Raw genomic sequence first — 19,774 nt, forward strand, 5'->3', positions numbered from 1 at the left:
GCTCCTAACTCAGTAGGGCTTGAGTAGGAGACAGAATGTTTAACAAGCACCCTAGGTGATTCTGATGCACTAGTCCCGAGATAAACTATGAAAAATCACTTCTGTAAAACAAAGGTTCTCAAACGTTAGAGACTAACAGAATCACCTGGAGGACTTGTTATTATTGCCACTAGCTCCATGTTGTCCCAGACTCATGAAGATGAAAGAAAAGCAGGTGCAGAATTTGGTGTGCTTTATCCTCTGGGGACATGGAGAGTCTAGACCCCAACATTAGTCTCTGGAGCCCTCTCCTTCTCAGGTATAGAAAAGCAGAAGGAAGTTTGCTTATCCTTAAAGAGGGCAAGTGACTCACAGGTTTAAAACAAGTGAAAGCATGGAGGCATTTACAGGTGAAAGGGCAAGAGCCTTCTGTTGCAAAATAAGAGGCCAGAAAAGTGAGAAGTTTTAAAAAAAAAAACAACCCTCACCATCATTACTCAAATTCCCGTTGTTTTACATCAGGGTGGTGACATTGGCAATAGGCACACTAAACATCTGCTTAGAGCACCAACAAAGACAGAACAGCAAAAAGAAGAGAAAAAAATAATTTGATTGCTTAAAGCATTGAAGATGTCAACATAGGAGGAAAAAAACATAAATTTTTGGACTTCCTAACAGTTATTTTATGGTAGTACTGCATTTTGTTTTGAATGACCTGGTGTGTGTAGTGGGGGCAGGAAGACACAATATTTGGTTTTTCTTGCTGGGGGCCTCCAGATGTCTTCCGTCGTGTATAAGGGATACATTTTTTAATGGGTCGGTTTGGAGCTTTAAATATGCACAGTATCTCTGTGCATGCAACATTAGTTACGTAATTAAGGTATATGCCTTTGAGGGTTTCCCACAGTTCAAAATCTGTAGCTTGACAAAGCCCGCCGCCAGGCTCCTGCGTCCTCCCTACCTCCGCTTGCTCCCAATTCCGGAGGCCGAGGACCCGGCGCCAGTTCCCCCTCGCACCTTCCACCTGTCCCTTCTTGTTTACCTTCCCTGAGAGGGAGCAGGGAGGCCGAGGCCCTAGCCGATATCATTAGATCCGAGGCCATTCACTGGGGGAGCGGTCCACGGAGCCCCTACCCGGGATGGGGCAGTTGCACAATTTGTTTGCTCACATAATCTGGTTCAAATCCTGAATTTTACACAAGAAGAAACTGGGACTCAGACGTTGATTTGTTTCTTAAAAAAAAAAAGTCATCTTGCATAGCAATCATAGGCAGCCATCATCCCGGAGTGATTTGGGTTTAAGTCTCGCTGAAACAAACCAACAAACAAAACAACCAACAAACGGTATTCTCAAAAAAAATTCCCGTTTTTGGAAATTCCGATTCAACTTTAAATCAGATGGATGTTTGAGGAACTAACTTTAAAGTCAAAAGAGCAGCAAAACAGCCATCCCTACACGTCCGTCATCATTTAGAATTACACAAAACTTTAGAAGTTGTTATAAATAACAGTCCAGATGCCACTGCTTCCATTTTTAAGGACAATTCTACGCTGAGGACTGGTGGAAATCAACAAGTTAGTTACTGTTCGTCTGTCCGCGCGACTCCCCCACTACCTTTTGCAAAACTACAAATCCAGCATGGGCGGCGGCCGCATTTTTGTCCCGGGAACCCCAGCACCCCTGACCCAGGCAAGGCCCCCCCGCCACGCCCACCCGAAAGGGCCCCCACCCCTGGAGGCGGTCCTGCGGTGGGAGGAGGTGGCGGGTCTCGGCCCGGCCTCTGTGGGTCGGATGTCCAGGAGCCGCCGGTCACGTGGTGCGGGGGCGGGGAGGGGCGGGGTATATAGACTGGCGCCCGCGGGTCGCGCCTTGTGAACGCCGCGCGGACCTGGTGGACTCTCGTCTGTGAACTGCTGCCGGCTGGTGGGTGTGCGCCACCTGTGCGGTCCCGCTCCCTCGCGGCTCGGCCCCCCGCGGACTCCAGGCTGGACGCTGGCGGCCTCGTGGCGGTTTCCGGGCCCCGGCTGGGAAGGGGCTGTTTCCTGGGCCTGCGCTTTCCAACCTCGCTTTTGTTCCTTGATTCAGGCTGCTTTTCTTCCCACTGCCTTAATGCGGTTGTAGCTTCCTGGCTTGGTTGCGGGTAACAGTTTCCAGTCGTCCCGAAAGGACATTATTTAAAAGGAAACGCGTGAAAAATCGTCTTAAAACAGGATTTTGTGGGGTGCGCAGTGACAGACGGGCTATTGATGCTGGCGTCTGATTGCCGCCTTTAGCGTGATTCTCATTTCTTTTGAAAGTGGGACCCTTGGCCGGAGGGTGAACTGATTGGCTCCGAAGTGGTGGGTTCTTAACTTTCCAGCTCTGCTGCTTAGCAGTGAGGCTGTTTTGTGTGACTGTGGGTCGTTGGGGACACTACGTTGACATTTTAAAGCGTCCGGAAAAGTTTCTCATTTCCGCGGAGCACCTCCTTTGTCGTGTGTTTAGTGTCCCCTGAACTAGTTTCAGTTCTTTGACAAAGAAGGAGTAACCACAGCCCCCCACCAAAGTGCTCCGTCTTGATCATCCTGACTGTACAGGATGTCTTCTACTTGGAATATCTCTTTAGTTTTACCATGGATTTTAACTTGGTTAGCATTTTTGTGGACAGATATTTATCTTCAAAAGGCATCTCTAATGTTCTGGTGGGGAAAACATTGAACACTTTAAGTGGGTGACTTGTACACGTGAGCTTTAAAAACCTTTCAGTTTGCCCAGAGGAGAGCTCTGAGAGCCAGAGGGTGGGAAGAAATGCAGACTAAACTTGATGTTGAATTTTACTCTACTTGAAATAAGCATTAGCTTCGGTTGGAGAATGAATCTGGGAGTCTTATTACAGTGTCCTGAACCAAGTTTCTCTTTTGCAGATTTCTTTTCTCCAGAAGAAAAATGGCATCTGTTGCAGTTGAACCACAGCTGGTATGATTTATAAATAGCAGTTTCTTGATTCCTTTCCCTCCCCAGTGTGTTTTGGAAGTTAAGCCCTTTCTCCTCCTTGGTTGCAGAGTGTGGTGACAAGGGTGGCCAACCTACCCTTGGTGAGCTCCACATATGACCTTGTCTCCTCGGCTTACATCAGTACGAAGGATCAGTATCCCTACTTGAAGTCTGTGTGTGAGATGGCAGAGAAGGGCGTGAAGAGCATCACCTCGGTGGCCGTGACGAGTGCTCTGCCAATCATCCAAAAGCTAGAGCCACAAAGTGAGTTTTGATTTCCCCCTCAAAATTTAGTCCTATGTACTCATCAGGAGTGAGCCTGAAGCTGGCTTGAATACGGTGAATGCCAGTGTTATGCCTTAAGCACGCATGAATCCTCAGCCTTTCCTGAGACACATGCTGCCTTTCCCGAGAAACTGCCAGGTGACCCTCATTGTTATAGAAGGCCTGCTTCATAACACTGGCAGATGTTATGATATAACAAAAAAAATCCCCTGGAGATGCTTCTGTATTGGCAAGTGAGATCATATGGGGAAAGAGTGAGTGAACTGAAATAGCTGACTTCCTTGGGACTACACAGTATATGTGAACTGCTTAAAAAAAAAAAAAATCAGCATACAATTCAATGGCCTTTCGTGTATTCACAGAGTTGTGTAGGCATCACCATAATCAATTTTAGAACATTTTCATCCCGGAAAGAAACCTCATACCACTTTCTGTTTGGGGTGATGAAAAAGTCCTGAAAATGATAGTGGTAATGGTTGCACAATACTGTGAATGACAGTATTGTGAATGCCAGTGAATTGTACACTTGTACTCATTCACAGTCACTCCCCGTCCCCCTCCCCCCAACCTTAGGCAACTAGTAATCTACTTTCTGTCATCATAGGTTTGCATATCCTGGACGTGTAATGTAAATTGAATCATAAAATATGTGGTCTTTTGTGACTGGCTAGTTTTCACTTAACATAATGTTTCCAAGGTTCATCCAAATTGTAGCATCATATCAATATTTCATTCCTTTAAAATATGGAATAATTTAATATTCTATTGCATGGATATATCATTTTATTCATCATTTGATGTTTGGATTGCTTCTACTTTATGCCTAGTATGAATAATGAATGCTACTGTGAACACTTGTGCCCAAGTTTTTGTGTGCACATATGTTCTCAGTGCACATATGTTCTCAGTTCTCTCGGGTATATACCTAGAAGTGGAATTTTCAATTTCTCCACATTATGAACTACTTTGAATAAGAGTTTAAATCATTCCCCCAAGTGGTTATGTCATGGACGTTTAGGATTATAAGAAACCTTTTAGAGATCAGTTTTCCAACTCTGCTACTTCCCAAATGAGTATAGTACTAGTTCTAGGCTTGGTCATTGTTGGGGGCGGGCAGAGCTTGGACTAAGATCTGGGTCTTTTTAGGGAGATCCAGGGTGCTGTTAGCATACTGTTTCCTGGTGATAACCCAAAGTACACTGCCACCTACTGAATTAAGTGTAGGTGGGGATTAAACTAGCATGGAGATGCTAATTTTGAGGGTTTTCATATACCTCGTTCCCTGAATGAGGGTTCAGGTGAAGCCTGGCTTCCCTTGGCATTAACCTTAGGGGACAGTTGATGAGTAAGAGGCTTCTTGGCCACCGTCCTACTTGGCCTGTCACTGCCTCTGCTTGCTGCTCCCCCTGCTCCCCACACCCATATCCTTATTCCCCTGTCAGTAGAAGAAAGTTGCCAGAAACCTGGCAAGAATCTTCTTTCTGAACTAGAGAAACCAGGCAAAGTATTGCATGGTAAATTAAAATGAACATTTTTGTTGTTTTTTTATGGTAAGAATGAAGGCTCAAGATATATATTCACTCTTACCCAGACTGTTAACATTTTCATCATTTGTGATTCTTCTAGTTGCCGTTGCCAATACCTATGCCTGTAAGGGGCTAGACAGGATTGAGGAGAAACTGCCTATTCTGAATCAGCCAACAAACCAGGTGAGCTTGGGACAAGAGTGCTGAGGCTTGCCACCTGACATTTTTAAGTTTTATCTGTTTAACACAGGCTGTGCAGACCATAAACAGGTAATACTTGTTTGTTCCCTCAACCTTGGATATATTTTTGAAAGAGTAATGATCACTCCGTTACCTCCTGAACTGTTGTCAGGCTGTCTTAAGAAGCAGAGATGAACTATCTACCTTTGGGCTAGAATACCTTTAGTCTGATCTCTATTAAATTTGTGACTTCATCTCTATAGGTGAAATTGCTTTCTCAAATCACTGAGTCCCATGTGGTATGGATAAATGCAGAGGTGGAAAATAGAGCCTCTTCTCACTTGGTACCTGAGAGCACATCTAGTAGGATGGGGAACTGACACCTCTGCCTGTGTTTTGGCCTGGGGCTGTGTGCATAGGGCCAGGTGTGCATGATACCTATGTCTATACTTATAGGCATGCATGAGGGGCTCAGTATAAGCATGTCAATGTGGAAAATGCCATTTTCTCTAGAGTATTCCTTGTGCCTTAATTACTATGGGTTCATCTAATGTAAAACAAAAACCAAAAAAACCTTGGGCTTCCCTGGTGGCACAGTGGTTAAGAATCCACCTGCCAATGCAGGGGACATGGGTTCAAGCCCTCGTCTGGGAAGATCCCACATGCTGTGGAGCAACTAAGCCCATGCGCCACAACTACTGAGCTTGTGCGCCACAACTACTGAAGCCCATGTGCCTAGAGCCCATGCTCTGCAACAAGAGAAGCCACCGCAATGAGAAGCCCATGCACTGCAACGAAGAGTAGCCCTGGTTTGCTGCAACTAGAGAAAGCCCGTGTGCAGCAACGAAGACCCAAAGCAGCCAAAAATAAAATAAATTTTAAAAATAAATGAATTAAGAAAAATAACTTGACAAATTGACAGATTTTTTATCTGTTTCCCTCATTTGGTCCTCCAACAACCCTTGAGTGGTGGCAAGTAAGGTACTTACACCTGATACGGAAATTGAGGCTCATCAACTCTCAGTGACTTGTCTAAGACCTACAAGTAGAAAGTAAAAGGGCCAGATTCATTCTTTAACTCTTCAACTATGCTACCTTAGCTAAGAACTTAACTAGGTTTTTATGCTGCTCACTAGCCAGATCTGCTTTTTTCCGTGTAGGTTGTGGCCAATGCCAAAGGAGCTATGACTGGGGCAAAAGATGCTGTGACGACTACTGTGACTGGGGCCAAGGATTCTGTGGCCAGCACAATCACTGGGGTGGTGGACAAGACCAGAGGAACAGTGACCGGCAGTGTGGAGAAGACCAAATCCGTGGTCAGTGGCGGCATTAACATAGTCCTGGGAAGTCGGATGATGCAGCTGGTGAGCAGTGGAGTAGAAAACGCGCTCACCAAATCAGAGCTGCTGGTAGACCAGTACCTCCCTCTCACCAAGGATGAACTAGGTAATTGGATATTTTTCTTGAAATAATGTTTTGCATCTTTTTTTTTTTTTTTTCCTGTGCCATGCAGCTTGTGGGATCTCAGTTCCTCGACCAGGGATTGGCACTGCCGGGCCATGGCAGTGGAAACCCAGAATCCTAACCACTAGGCCACCAGGGAACTCCCAATGTTTTATATCTTAAAGCAATCTTTCTAAACAGCTTTATTGAGATATACTTTTATATACCAAAAAAATTCACCTGTTTTCATTCTAAATTTACAGTTACATGACCATCACAATCCAGTTATAGAATTTCTATCACCCCCAAAGATAAAAGATCCTTCATGTCTGTTGGCAGTCAGTCTCCATCCCCCCACCACCCCCACTGTCTGAGCAACCACTAATCTTTCTGTCTCTATAGTTTTCCTTCTTAAGGCACTCTTAAGTTTCACATGAGTTGTATATAGCAAGTCTTGAAACTTCTGGAGAAATTAGCCTAGAGAAATATTTTCTATAAATGGATTGTCCTTAATGGGCTGCTGTATACAATCATTAAAGATTTAGTGCTATGTGCCAGCTAAGAAGCTCTAGTGGGAAGAGACCTGTGTAGGTGATATGTGTCACCTATAGGGATGTGTTCTGGGTTGCTAAGCCCAGAAGCAGATATGAGGCATCTTGGGAAGAGGGGCCCATGATTGCTAGATGGGTGAGTGGAATCAACAAAGTCAAGATCCAGGTTAGAGTCCAGGCCTTGTCACTTAGAGCTGTGATCCTGGACTTTTTTTTTTTTTTTTTGGGTCACTTCTATATAACTTCAGAAAAAGAAGCCAAAAAAGTGGAAGGATTTGATCCTGTTCAGAATCCAAGTTATTATATCAGACTGGGATCCCTGTCCACCAAGCTCCGCTCATGGGCCTACCAGCAGGCCCTCAGCAGGGTTAAAGAAGCTAAGCAAAAAAGCCAAGAGACCATTTCTCAGCTCCATTCCACTGTCAACCTGGTGAGTACAACTTCCTTTAAAGGTATCTGAAACGAGTTCATTTATCTCGAGGATTGGGAGTAAACATATCATGAAATCCAAGAATTTTAATCTTACCTTATGAACAATCCAATAGAAAAATGGGCAAAGAGTATACAGAAAACTCGCAGAAAAAAGAAGGTATAAATAGCTGAAATATCAGTATATGAAGTGGCGTTAATCTTACTCTGCGGGATCAAATTACTGATTCTGGTTTTGTCCAATGGCACTGGCAAAGTTAAATGCTGTGGGCGATGGTGTAGAGAAAAAGGAGTACTTGTGTTTTTGCACTTCCAGAGGATTCCCGGGACTCTTATAGGAAAGTTGCAGACACACCTATGCCTGGAGCAGTTTTCCTTCTAGAAACTTATCCTACAGATAAGTATATTTGTTCAGAGTTGCAAAAGAGTATAAACAATGCACATCATCTAATAGGGGACCGATTACATTGATACATCACAAAAGACCACTGTGTAGCCATTAAGGATTGCCAAGTTACAGAACAGTATGTATTGTATGGCCATTAGAAACCAGTTTATTCTTGGAAGGGGAAGTAGGTGGCCGGCAACAGGGAAGAGGAAGTTCGAGTTCCTTTCTCTTTTGTAATTTTATATTTTACACGTACTAAATTTCAGTTGCCTTGCCTGTGTTAAACTGGAGGTAAATTGGAGACAGTGGTTTAATAATTAAATAAGAGGCAATAAGTACTATGACTGCTTGGTTGACTTACACATCTTGATAACAAATAACAGTGCTATCAGGGGGATAGGTCTCCTTAAAAACCAAGAATTTCTGTAAGAGTTGATGTTGGCTTATTTACATCATGGATCTGAGAAAAGGCTAACAAGAATGTCTGACTAGTTTGTTCCTTTGTCTTCTTTCAACGTGTTCTAGATTGAATTTGCCAGGAAGAATGTGCATAATGCCAACCAGAAAATTCAGGGTGCTCAGGATAAGCTCTATCTGTCCTGGCTGGAGTGGAAGAGAAGCATCGGCTACGATGATACAGATGAATCCCACTGTGCTGAGGTGAGACAACTGGGACAGAGTCATCCACTACAGCTTCTGAAGAAGTTCTTACTATTAAGAACTTCTTATTAGAAACTTACTAATAAGTTTCTTATTATTCCTCTTAGAATACTCTATCAAAAGTTTGAACAATACAGTGTACATAGGTTGACTGTTATGTGACCGAAAAGCAAAAATGTACAACTTTATCTTAACAATTTACAGATAGGCATATTGTCCCTATCAGGATACAACTAATTGAGAAACACGAGCATTGCCCTTACAATAGGTACAGACTAAGTGAATACAGGCATCTTCACTGTCATAGTGTTTTTTGGATAGCATAAATATAGTTGCTATGAGAATACTACATAGCAAGGGTACTAACTCAACGTTGGAGTGAGGATGGGTGAGTCGGATGGTTTGCTGGAAGAGATGAGTGGTAAGCTGAGACCTAAGGGGTGAATAAACTAGGTGAAAAGGCAATAAGGGGACGAATGTTCCAGACAGAAGAAATAGCATATTGTAGCCCTAGAATGTGGTTCTTTGCATTCCAAAAGCTAGTATGCATTTGCCCTTGAAATCAATATTAACTGTTTGTTTATATCATATCTCACTTGAGGAGAGAATATCTAAGTTGCCCTACTAATATGGAGTGTATTTTCCTGCTGTCCGGTCTCCCCTGTTAGGTTTCTTCAGTTTAAGACCATGAACTTTGAAGACTCAGGCACTAGTTCAAATCCACACTCCAGCTGTTAACTGGGGCATGTTATTTCAACTCTAAGCTTATGTTCAGGTTTATGAAATGTGAAATAATACTGCTTCACTCAGGGTTGTTATGAGGATTTTAAAAAGTTAAAGAATCCACATGTGTGGTGGATGTATAACCAGCTGACTGTAAGTGAACTAATTCATACATAGGACTGTTGGATCCACTGCTGATTCTTAACCTTGTCTTACTTTCAGCACATAGAGTCACGTACTCTTGCTATTGCCCGAAACCTGACTCAGCAGCTCCAGACCACATGCCACACCCTCCTGTCCAACATTCAAGGGTTACCGCAGAACATCCAAGATCAGGCCAACCACTTGGGGGTGATGGCTGGCGACATCTACTCAGTGTTTCGCAATGTTGCCTCCTTTAAGGAAGTGTCTGACGGCCTCCTCGCTTCCAGCAAGGGGCAGCTGCAGAAAATGAAGGAGTCTTTAGATGATGTGATGGATTATCTTGTTAACAACACACCCCTCAACTGGCTGGTAGGTCCCTTTTATCCTCAGGTGGCTGAGTCTCAGCATGCTCAGGCCCAAGGTACAGCCAGGAGGCCCGGCAGCTCGAGCCCGAAACACATTAAACCTGTCCCTGTCAGCAGTGCGCAGGGCAGCCAGCCAGATGACGCCTCCTCTTATGTCGAAACCTGCTAGACAACTCTGAAGTGGGGAAGCAGCTGTCGAGCAAAAAAGGTCCTCTATTGTAGTCATTGCCAACTAGATTAAGAGCTTTAAAGTTTCCACTTTAACGGATGAGTTCTGTTGTTTACTTGGCTGGAAAGAAAAGAATGATAGACTGTTCAGAGCCTATCCAGAACTCACAGAATGTTCCAGTGCATTTATGGCCTCATTCTGTTGCCACTGTTGCTGTCTGTTTGTATTGAATAAAAACACCTTCATGTCGGCTGTTGTATGAACTGGTGTCTGCTCTGGTTTGGTCTGAGCAGGCCTCAGCACTGGTTTGTCTCACAATGCATGCTTGTGCACCCTGAGTTTTTTATTTTTCATAAAGGAATGCCCCCTTTGAATTCAATAAAATTCACTGCAGAATAGATCAGTTTTATGCTGTGTGTTACATGTGCTTTTAGTGTGGCTTTCTTGGAACTGCTTTGCCTGCATGACAGGGTTATTAATACACATGAATTCAAATGGGCTGTTGGGGAATTTGTAATAACATTGGAAGACTAATGTTAAAAATGGAATGTTTGATAATAGGTTTTAAACAAATTAAAAGCTATTGTTCCTATAAGAATTTTATTAGGTGGTGGTGGTTCCTTTCATTTGCCCATTTACTGGACCCCTAGCAGAAGGAGGCCACTTATGACTGACTGCCTTGCTGGAAAGAAATCAGAGCTGAGGAAGCAGTGACTCTTTGCATCAGTCTCACGTAAAGGTAGCAGTATTTCTTGCCAAGGGGCCATCTGACGTGTAAGGAATGAGATTGTTCAGTGTCCAGTCTCAGCTGGACTTAAGGTGCCATGTTGTCACATTGGGAGAAATCACTAACCTCAGTTGTGGGTGAGATGCCTTTAGAAGACCACATGAGAATAATTAGAAAAAAAAAAGACTTTGGACCCCCTGTAGAAAAGGGTTCTTTTTCCTACCTCCTACGTAGGGTGTCCAGACTTCTAATCTCCTCAATGTGGGTTAATTATTTAGGAAATATGGATCTCTTCATGACAAAGCTGCAGTACGCCAAACCTTTTCAAAAAAACCAGTCTTAGAACTTGTGAAATAGACTACATGCTTCTGCCTGTCCTGCCCTTCAGCAGAACTGAAATCTAAGTCAAATTTGTCTCCTCTTTCTACCCTGCTTCATCCCTGTCTCCCCATGAAAACAAGGAAGCAGCGTATAACTTTACATGGACTTGTGTGAATAAACTTATCAAAGCTTACTAAGTTAGAGAACTAAATTTTTTCCTCTTGAGGTAACTCCAGGAATCAGTAAACATGTGAGCTCAGTTGGAGGGACTCCCAGAGATACTTGAAGCTAAGGAACCTCTGGTTTCTGGGACGGTGGACTGTCAGGATTTATGGGCTTCCAGGGTGGAACCAATCCATGCACTGGCCTGCCCATCCCTAGTGACTGGCTTTTCTAGAGACTCTACCTCTTAAAAAAAAATTTTTTTTATTAGTCCAAATTGGATGTGATCCTGCTGTCATTTGCCTCAAAACTTCAAGGCTGGTATTTTGTGGTTGATTCTAAATGGTTGGAAAATGTATATACTGTACACAGACTTTCTTGGACGCGCAGCCTCAGCGGCCATGGCTCACGGGCCCAGCCGCTCCACGGCATGTGGGATCTTCCCGGACCGGGGCACGAACCCGTGACCCCTGCATCAGCAGGCGGATTCCCAACCACTGCGCCACCAGGGAAGCCCCACAGACTTTCTTATACGGAACATAAACCTTTGTGTTTCCCCTTCATAAGAGTTATAGTACCTACTGAATTGTTTATGAAAAAGGGACTGTTCTCAAAGCTGTTCTTCATGAGCAAGACAGAATATAAAGAGACCTCTCTTAGTTTCTAGAAGGATACCACTGCCCTTGGTTTTGTCTGTCTGACTTTGTGTCTCAAGTTTGTGCCTACATGCATTTCATTTTGTTGTCAACATGTCTCAAAATTTGTGGTGTCCTAGTTTTATTGTTGCATAAACTGGCACTTTTAGTTTAACAAACTTTTTCCCGAAGAGGACAATTATTTTGAGGGGAAAAAAGCTGACTAAGCCTAGCACAGTCTATAATTATGGCAGGTTCTTGAATATTTGGCTACATGAAGCCTGGCATAGTGTGCCTGAGTGTTCAAACCTACTTCTTTCCTTTGCATGTAATTATAATGTGAACTTTCTAATTAGTTCTGGGCAAAAAAAGGAACATGGTATATTAGCCATTAATGTCTTAGCCTTAGTTTTATCATCTGTAAAGTAAAATTAGTGATGTTTTTCAACAGATGGAAGTGAAGTGTTTGAGGATGGGGTGTCTTTCTCTTTTGCACTAGTCATGAGGATACCTTCTGTGGGATAGTGATACATAGTGTCTTTAACTGGCCAGCTCCAGAGTGAGTAGTGAGTATGTAATATCAGATCATGATTGGAAAAATATATCCACTTTGATAAGGCATGATAGATATTGAAGGAATAATGAAGTGAAACAGGAAAAACTAAAATTTGGTTTACCTGCGATATCCCTTTTAGAGTATCATTTAGCTCATGGAGATGACTGGGTGAGGGGAGGAGGAATAAGGAGAAGGATAGATATTTGTGCACAAATCTAAGAAATGTCATTTAAATGATGCCTGGTGAAGCAGGTGGGGGATGGAAAGGAGGGCTCTTGCCAGCCTGACCTTCCTGGGCTCTTGTGGACTTGAGACTGGGCCAGCTGGGCCTCAGTCCTGATCCAGCTCCAGGAGTGACTTAGCACAGAGGCCTGCATGGGTGATGGTCTTGTGAGATGTCCCTACCTTATAAACCAAGGTATTTCTTGCTTGTATCTCAAAGGGCAATACTTTCTTTTTTTTTTTTTTTTTTTTTGTGATATGCGGGCCTCTCACTGTTGTGGCCTCTCCCGCTGCGGAGCACAGGCTCCGGACGCGCAGGCTCAGCGGCCATGGCTCACGGGCCCAGCCGCTCCGCGGCACGTGGGATCCTCCCGGACCGGGGCACGAACCCGCGTCCCCTGCATCGGCAGGCGGACTCCCAACCACTGCGCCACCAGGGAAGCCCTCAAAGGGCAATACTTTCATGCTGTAAGTGTCCACCTTCCCAACAGGTATCCTATAATGTAGGATATCCTATCATATTTTCACAGTTGCTATTTAGAAAGGAAAAGATGCTGGATAGTTCCACTGTTGGATGTCTAAGTTCCCAGGCTATCCTGTAGCAGCCTACTTGATCTGAAAGATGGAGAAACTGGAAAGGAAATAGCATCGGACTATTCGCAGAAAAGGAGAAGAATAAGAAGTCATATCAGGCTTGAGGTCAACTTAGGCCAAAGAAAGATGTTTTATGGTATCTTTCCTGTTCCCCTTGCTTACCTTTTGAGATTCTGATGCCATTCCCTCATGTTTGAGAAGTTACCGATTGCTAGAAGAAATTGTGTCAACTGGGCCCTTACTGGGATAGGTTCAGGTCATATTTTTAGGGCTGGTTGGGGTTGAGGCCTTCTTGTTCACTATCCAGGGGTTGTTGAGCAGAGGCCGGGTGCTCAAGTGGAAAAGGCAGACTAGGAATATCACACCCTCAATTGATAAGATAGTAAGAGGCAGGCAGCCCATGGCCCTGTTGAATTTGACAGATGAGATTGCTGATTAACAATGCATCTTTAGTTGTTAAGATTGTCAGGAAGATGGCTAAGTGAAATGATAGGGTGGCAATGTGAAAGCACAATGTTTGGGGAAGCGGAGACAATTGCCTGGGATTTCTCCTCCATGCTTAACTTGCTTAAACTGGGCCTACAGATTAGAGAGAAATGGGATATAATATAATGAAAAGGTTTTAAGTCTCACAGAGGAGCCTCGTCTTGTAGAATAGACCTAGGTTGTTTAGCTTGGTACAGATTTTATGAAAGTGCTGTTTGAGAGAGCCATATTAAAGATATGAGAGCCATATCATAATAGCTATGTTTTTTGGCTAACACTGAAAAAAATGTTTTCTAGAATTTAAGAAAGTGAGGAAGGTAGTAGATAGTGTTGTTAATTGATATTTTACAAGAGTAATGAATAGTTTAAATGGTGCTTTTGTGTAAATGTCAGTGATGAAGAAATGGTTACCATGTAAATTATCTTTTCATTTCTCTTGGGTATATACCTAGGAGTAGAATTACTAGTGGGTCATATGGTCACTCTATGTTTAATTGTTTGAGGAACTGCCAGACTGTTTTCCAAAGTGGCTGCACCATCTTACTTTCCCACCAGCAGTACATGAGGGTTTTGATTTCTCCATATCCTCACGTACACCTGTTATCTGACTTTTTGATTCTAGCCGACCATTTTTTTTCTTTATTTTTTTCTAGCCAACCATTTAAATTATAACTTAGCATTAATAGGAGTAGACGTTGAATAGTATGAATCAAGCACTTTTCCTTTTTCGTTGTCTACTCAGGTTAGAGCACAGGACAATTCAGTAAGGAGGTAGCTAATATATCTATCAGACTAACTCCCTTGTATGAAATGGCCCTAGTGAGCTCTCAACATGGATAAAACCATGCCGTCTGTCAATGAGCCTTCCTCTGACCTCCTTGTCTATGCCAGGGATTATCAATTGGGGACACTGATGAAATGCAGATTCCTGGGTTCCACCCCTACAGAATCTGGTTGGTAGGTCTGGAGGTAGTACCAGGCATCTGCACTTTTAAAAAGCATCGTTTAAAAAAAAAAAAAAAAAAGATATCCTAGGCGATTCTAGTGCAGGTGGTCCAATGACCATACTTTCAGGAATGAAGGAAACAGGAAACAAATGATTTTAATCTGAAACAATGAGAGGGCTAGGGTTACCAACAGTCCTACTTTTTCCAAACAAGAAATCTGGTGTGGGCTCCATAAAATGTGTTACTTTAAAAAGAGCTGCACGACTTCCCTGGTGGCACAGTGGTTAAGATTCTGCACTCCCAAGGCAGGGGGTTTGATCCCTGGCCAGAGAACTAGATCCCACATGCATGCTGCAACTCTCATGCTGCAACTAAGGATCCCACATGCTGCAACTAAGGAGCCCGCCTGCCACAACTAAGACCTGATGCAACCAAAATAAATAAATTAATAAATTAAAAAAAAAATGAGCTACTCTTAATTTACTTTAATTAACAAGACCCTTGGGAATTCCCTGGTGGTCCAGTGGTTAGGACTCTGCACTTTCTCTGCTGAGCCTGGTCGGGAAGCTAAGATCCCACAAGCCACACAATGTGACCGAATAATAATAATAACAATAATAAAAACAATTTAACAAGACCCTTGGTATAGACTCCATAAAATGTCATTTTAGAAAGACCTACTCTAATTTAGCTTAATTTAAAAAATTTTGTATTGAAGTATAGTTTACAATATTAGTTTCAGGTGTACAACGTAGTGATTTGATGTTTTTGTACATTACACACCATACAAAGACATTATAAAACATTGACTATATTCCCTGTGATGTACATTATGTCCCTGTGACTTACTTATTTTATAACTGCTACTTTGTACCTCTTAATCTCCTTCATCCCTCTCCCCTCTGGCAACCATTAGTTTGTTCTCTATCTGTGAATCTGTTTGTTTTGTTACATTTGTTCATTTGTTTTATAGATTCCACATATAAGTGATATCATACAGTATTTGTCTTTCTCTGTCTGACTTACTTCACTTAGCATAATACCCTCCAGGTCTATCCATGTTGTTGCAGATGGCAAGATTTCATACTTTTTTTTATGGCTAATGTTTCATTGTGTGTGTGTGTGTCTATCCATTCATCTGCTGATGGGCACTTAGGTCACTTCCATATCTTGGCTATTGTAAATAATGCTGCTATGAACATTGGGGTCCATATATATTTTCATTTTATTCAGATAAATACTCAGAGGTGGAATTTCAGGATGTATGGTAGTTCAATTGTTAATTTTTAAAAATATATATTTATTTATTTGGCCATGTTGGGTCTTAGTTGTGGCAGGCGGGATCTTCCTTGCGGCATGTGGGATCTTTTTAGTTGTGGCATGTAGGATCTAGTTTCCTGACTAGGGATTGAACCCGGGCCCCTGCATTGGGAGCAAGGAGTCTTAACCACTGGACCAAGAAGAGAGTCCCTAATTGTTAATTTTTTGAGTAACCGCCATACTTTTTTCCATAGTGGCTGCACCAGTTTACATTCTCATCAACAGGGCATGAAGGGTCCCTTTTCTTCACATCCTTGCCAACACTTGTTATTTTTTGTCTTTTTGATGATAACCATTCTGACAGGTGTGAGGTGATACCTCATTGTGTTTTTTTTTTTAAAATAAATTTCTTTTTAATTTATTTTATTTTTGGCTGTGCTGGGCCTTCGTTGCTGCGAGCAGGCTTTCTCTAATTGCAGCCAGCGGGGGCTACTCTTCCCCTTGTGTTGCGCAGGCTTCTCATTGTGTTGGCTTCTCGTTGCAGAGCATAGGCTCTAGGCATGCGGGCTTCAGTAGTTGTGGCACGCTGGCTCAGTAGTTGTGGCTCGTGGGTTCTAGAGCACAGGCTCAGTAGTTGTGGTGCATGGGCTTAGTTGCTCCGCGGCATGTGGCATCTTTCCGGACCAGGGCTCGAACCCGTGTCCCCTGCATTGACAGGCAGATTCTTAACCACTGCACCAGCAGGGAAGCTCTCTCATTGTGGTTTTGATTCATTTCTCTGATGGTTAATGATGTTGAGCACTTTTTCCTATGCCTGTTGGCCATCTGTATGTCTTTGGGAAAATGCCGATTCAGGGCCTCTGCCCATTTCTTAATTGGATCGTTTGGCTTTTTTATATTGAGTTACGGTATGAGTTTTTCCTATATTTTGGATATTAACCCCCTATGAGACATATCATTTGTAAGTATCTTCTCCCATTCAGCAGGTTGCCTTTTCATTTTTTTGAAGGTTTCCTTCACTGTGCAGAAGCTTTTTAGTTTGATTTGGTCCCATTTGTTTATTTTTGCTTTTGTTGTCCTTGCTTGAGGAGACAGATTAAAAAAAAATATTACTGAGACTAATGTCAAGGAGTGTGTATTGCCTATGTTTTCTTCTGGGAGTTTTATGCAAATTAGAAAATGGCACCTTATCCTCAACACTTGTAGTGCCACCTTCTGGAAAATTGTCATAATAAATACAGGAATCAGTGAAGTTTATGAATGAGTGGTGCCCCCTTATGGTTGTATGGTGAACAACCTACAAAAATTATGCAATTCCCTGGAACCCTGGCATGGTCACTTGGTTTTCTTGAAAAGAATGTCCTTGCAGGGAGGGACTATGGTTATCTCAGCAAGCATGCGGTTCTGAGTTTGGCCTCAGAATGCCTGATGGGCATTCTCAGCAAGAGACTCCTTACTCTCCTTCTTTGATGGTCCAAACTATTGTTGTTTATGTCAATGGAAAGGGAATTTATTTTATAAATCTGTGAAGTGTTTTCTCTTGTGCCACATTTCTAAAAACCCTATGAAGATGGTCAGGCACAACCACTACATTTTAAATTAAACTCACTATGGAAACTTGATAGACTGTGGTTACTTCTTAGCTGCTCCACCCTCCCCTATTTCCTTCCCAGCCCCCCAAATAGGTTTTGGTGATGGTCCCAAATAATGAAAATTATATACTTGAATTCATTCTGGATATATGGAAGATGAATTATTCATATGGCTCTCCTAAATCATCTCAAGGACTAGAGCTACTTTTTTTTGGTGGTGGTGAGGCTTTTTTCCTAAATCCTAAGTGTGGAATCTCCAATCTTCTGCAAAGAACTCTACTTTAGGCCAGTAGTTACCTGATCTATAGGTGACTTTGGATGTTTCTGTGTGTGAGAGGGTGGTATTTAAGAAACTGAAGAGAATTAAAGCTGCTATTTATTGAGCACCTCTTACAAGCTAGGCGTATACTATCTTTACTCCTCACTTGCAATGCAATCAATTTGGTATTTTCCTCACTTAACAGGTGAGGAAACTGAGGTTGAAAAGAGGTAAGTGGAAGAGTGGGGATTTAGTCCAATGTCTTACTGATGTCAAAGTGCTTATTTTTTCCATTCTAGCAATCTAGCCACTGATACGAGAGAACTGCTGCTTGCTTCCTTATTTGGGGTCCAGAAAATCCCTCTCTCTATATCTTCTTGTGTTGTAGCTTCCTGTTCTATTTTATATTTATTAAAAACAGAGTGATAATGGATGTTAAAATATACATTTAATAGAAGTAGATCAGAACAGAGAGCTAAGCAAGGTACATCTTTTAACTTAAAAATGCTAAAATTGCAATAGTTGACTTGCCTGGCTAATGCCCTGAATCAATTTATATAAGCAATGTTGGCTTTTGTGGATGTCAGATTGGGTATAATCTTTGAAAAGTGAATATTCATGAAGATCTAGAATGTAGTTTGATCTCCCCAAATAGAAAGCTCAGGAATAAATAGTGGAAGTTTTTAGCTCAGACCAGACAGTCCTCTGAGCACCTGGGTTCTTACGGAAAAGTGCAATAACGGCCACAAACAGCCAGGTAAGGGGCCCAATAAAAAGCAAGATTCTCGCTTCGTGTTTTGTTTTGTTTTGTTTTTTAACTATTTTTAAAAATTGTGGTAAAATATACGTACCATCAAGTGTACCATTTTAGCCATTCTTAAGCGTACAGTTCAGTGGCATTAAGTACATTTATAGTGTTGTGCAGCCATCACCACTATCCATTTCCAGAACTTTATTATCATCCCAAGCATAAACCCATTAGACAATAATTCCTCATTTTCCCTTCTATCTATCTATCTATTTTTCAATGGATATTTTTTGTTGTTGTTACTGTTAGTTTTTTTGCCTGTCAGGTAATCAGCTAATTTTTTCCTCTGCTATCAAGATTTAGCCTTTAGTAACTTGTTATACCTTACTAATTTTCTGCTTCTAATCTTCTGTTGGTTAAGAAATATTACTTGGCTTATCAAAATTGTATGCAAAGTAACAGTTAATAGAACTTCTTATCCCTAAAAGCCTTTCCTATGCAGAGAAGAGCTAGGGCTTTGGGATGGCTATTTCAACTATTCAAAGACCTTTTTGCTTCCTTAGTTCCTAGACACTTACCAAAGGGTTTATAGTATTGGAAATCAAACTTATGGAAAAGAGGAGTATTATTGGTTTTAAGAGAATAATAGATAGACAGATGAATAACCAGAAATGCTTTATAGCTTGTATTTTCAAAAACTTTCATTTAATTCGCTCTACCACTAGTTGGTTTCCTTTTAAAGAGAAGTTTCCTTAGTGCTTTTATAATATGAATGAATTGTGGAAATAAGACTATAAACATATTGAAGACAGCATAGTTATGGACAAAGTAAGGTTCATGCACATGCAGTAATTTATATTTCTAAGAGCTCACCTGGACTTGACAACTCACTTCATTAGTGTTTGTTTTAATATCCAAGATTCTTCTTTTACAGGTACTTGATTTAAGTATCACAGACTTGGCATCTGAGGCTGATGAAATTCCAGATATTATAGCTTTGGAAGAGGAGGATGGACCAAATCATTCACATGCCAATGGCCCTCAGCCTTCTCAGAGTAAAATGTTGAATAACTAATAAGAAAAATCTCCTTTTGTTGAATATACAGTTTGTGTCACATTAAATTTCATGTTTGCTTATGTGTTTATTCCTGTGGCTTTGGGGATTAATCTATTGGGAGCTAATCTCTTTTTTGGCTACTTGGTCTTAATTGTAATGAAACTCTGATTGACCCAAACTTTTGTAAAAGAGTCTCGTTCTGCATCTTATATTATTTTATATAATTCTTCAAAGTTTAATCTTTGAAATGCCTATAATAAAAATGGGCTTATAATCTTGAATCAGAGTGGTTTTTTTGTTTTTGTTTTTTGTTTTTTGGTATGCGGACCTCTCACTGTTGTGGCCTCTCCCTTTGTGGAGCACAGGCTCCGGACGTGCAGGCTCAGCGGCCA

General features: G+C 41.9%; 1 protein-coding gene across 3 annotated transcripts; it reads left to right on the top strand.

The window, feature by feature from the left end:
• The first annotated feature begins 1,762 nt into the window (after positions 1-1,762).
• Positions 1,763-19,462, top strand: PLIN2 (perilipin 2). Of its 3 annotated transcripts, XM_059072936.2 has the most exons (9): positions 1,788-1,903; positions 2,884-2,935; positions 3,022-3,217; positions 4,865-4,947; positions 6,105-6,390; positions 7,187-7,368; positions 8,281-8,415; positions 9,361-9,651; positions 19,260-19,462. In XM_059072936.2, the coding sequence occupies exons 2-9, from the start codon at positions 2,906-2,908 to the stop codon at positions 19,398-19,400; spliced, it is 1,344 nt and encodes a 447-aa protein (XP_058928919.1). In that variant the 5' UTR covers positions 1,788-1,903; positions 2,884-2,905; the 3' UTR covers positions 19,401-19,462. The 3 variants fall into 3 exon arrangements, with proteins under 3 accessions (XP_058928918.1, XP_058928919.1, XP_066897538.1); XM_059072935.2 differs by lacking the exon at positions 19,260-19,462 and having other exon boundaries at positions 1,763-1,903; positions 9,361-10,214; XM_067041437.1 differs by lacking the exon at positions 9,361-9,651 and having other exon boundaries at positions 1,822-1,903.
• Positions 19,463-19,774: the final 312 nt, after the last annotated feature.

The sequence above is a fragment of the Kogia breviceps genome, chromosome 8 (genome assembly GCF_026419965.1).
Source record: "Kogia breviceps isolate mKogBre1 chromosome 8, mKogBre1 haplotype 1, whole genome shotgun sequence".
In the NCBI taxonomy this organism is placed as follows: domain Eukaryota; kingdom Metazoa; phylum Chordata; class Mammalia; order Artiodactyla; family Physeteridae; genus Kogia; species Kogia breviceps.

Bases quoted from the DNA above. Each gene is read 5' to 3' on its own strand.
- PLIN2 (XM_059072935.2), top strand. From the start codon at position 2,906: ATGGCATCTGTTGCAGTTGAACCACAGCTG. The intron at 2,936-3,021 runs GTATGATTTATA...CCTTGGTTGCAG, and splicing joins TTGCAGTTGAACCACAGCTG to AGTGTGGTGACAAGGGTGGC. The intron at 7,369-8,280 runs GTGAGTACAACT...AACGTGTTCTAG, and splicing joins TCCATTCCACTGTCAACCTG to ATTGAATTTGCCAGGAAGAA.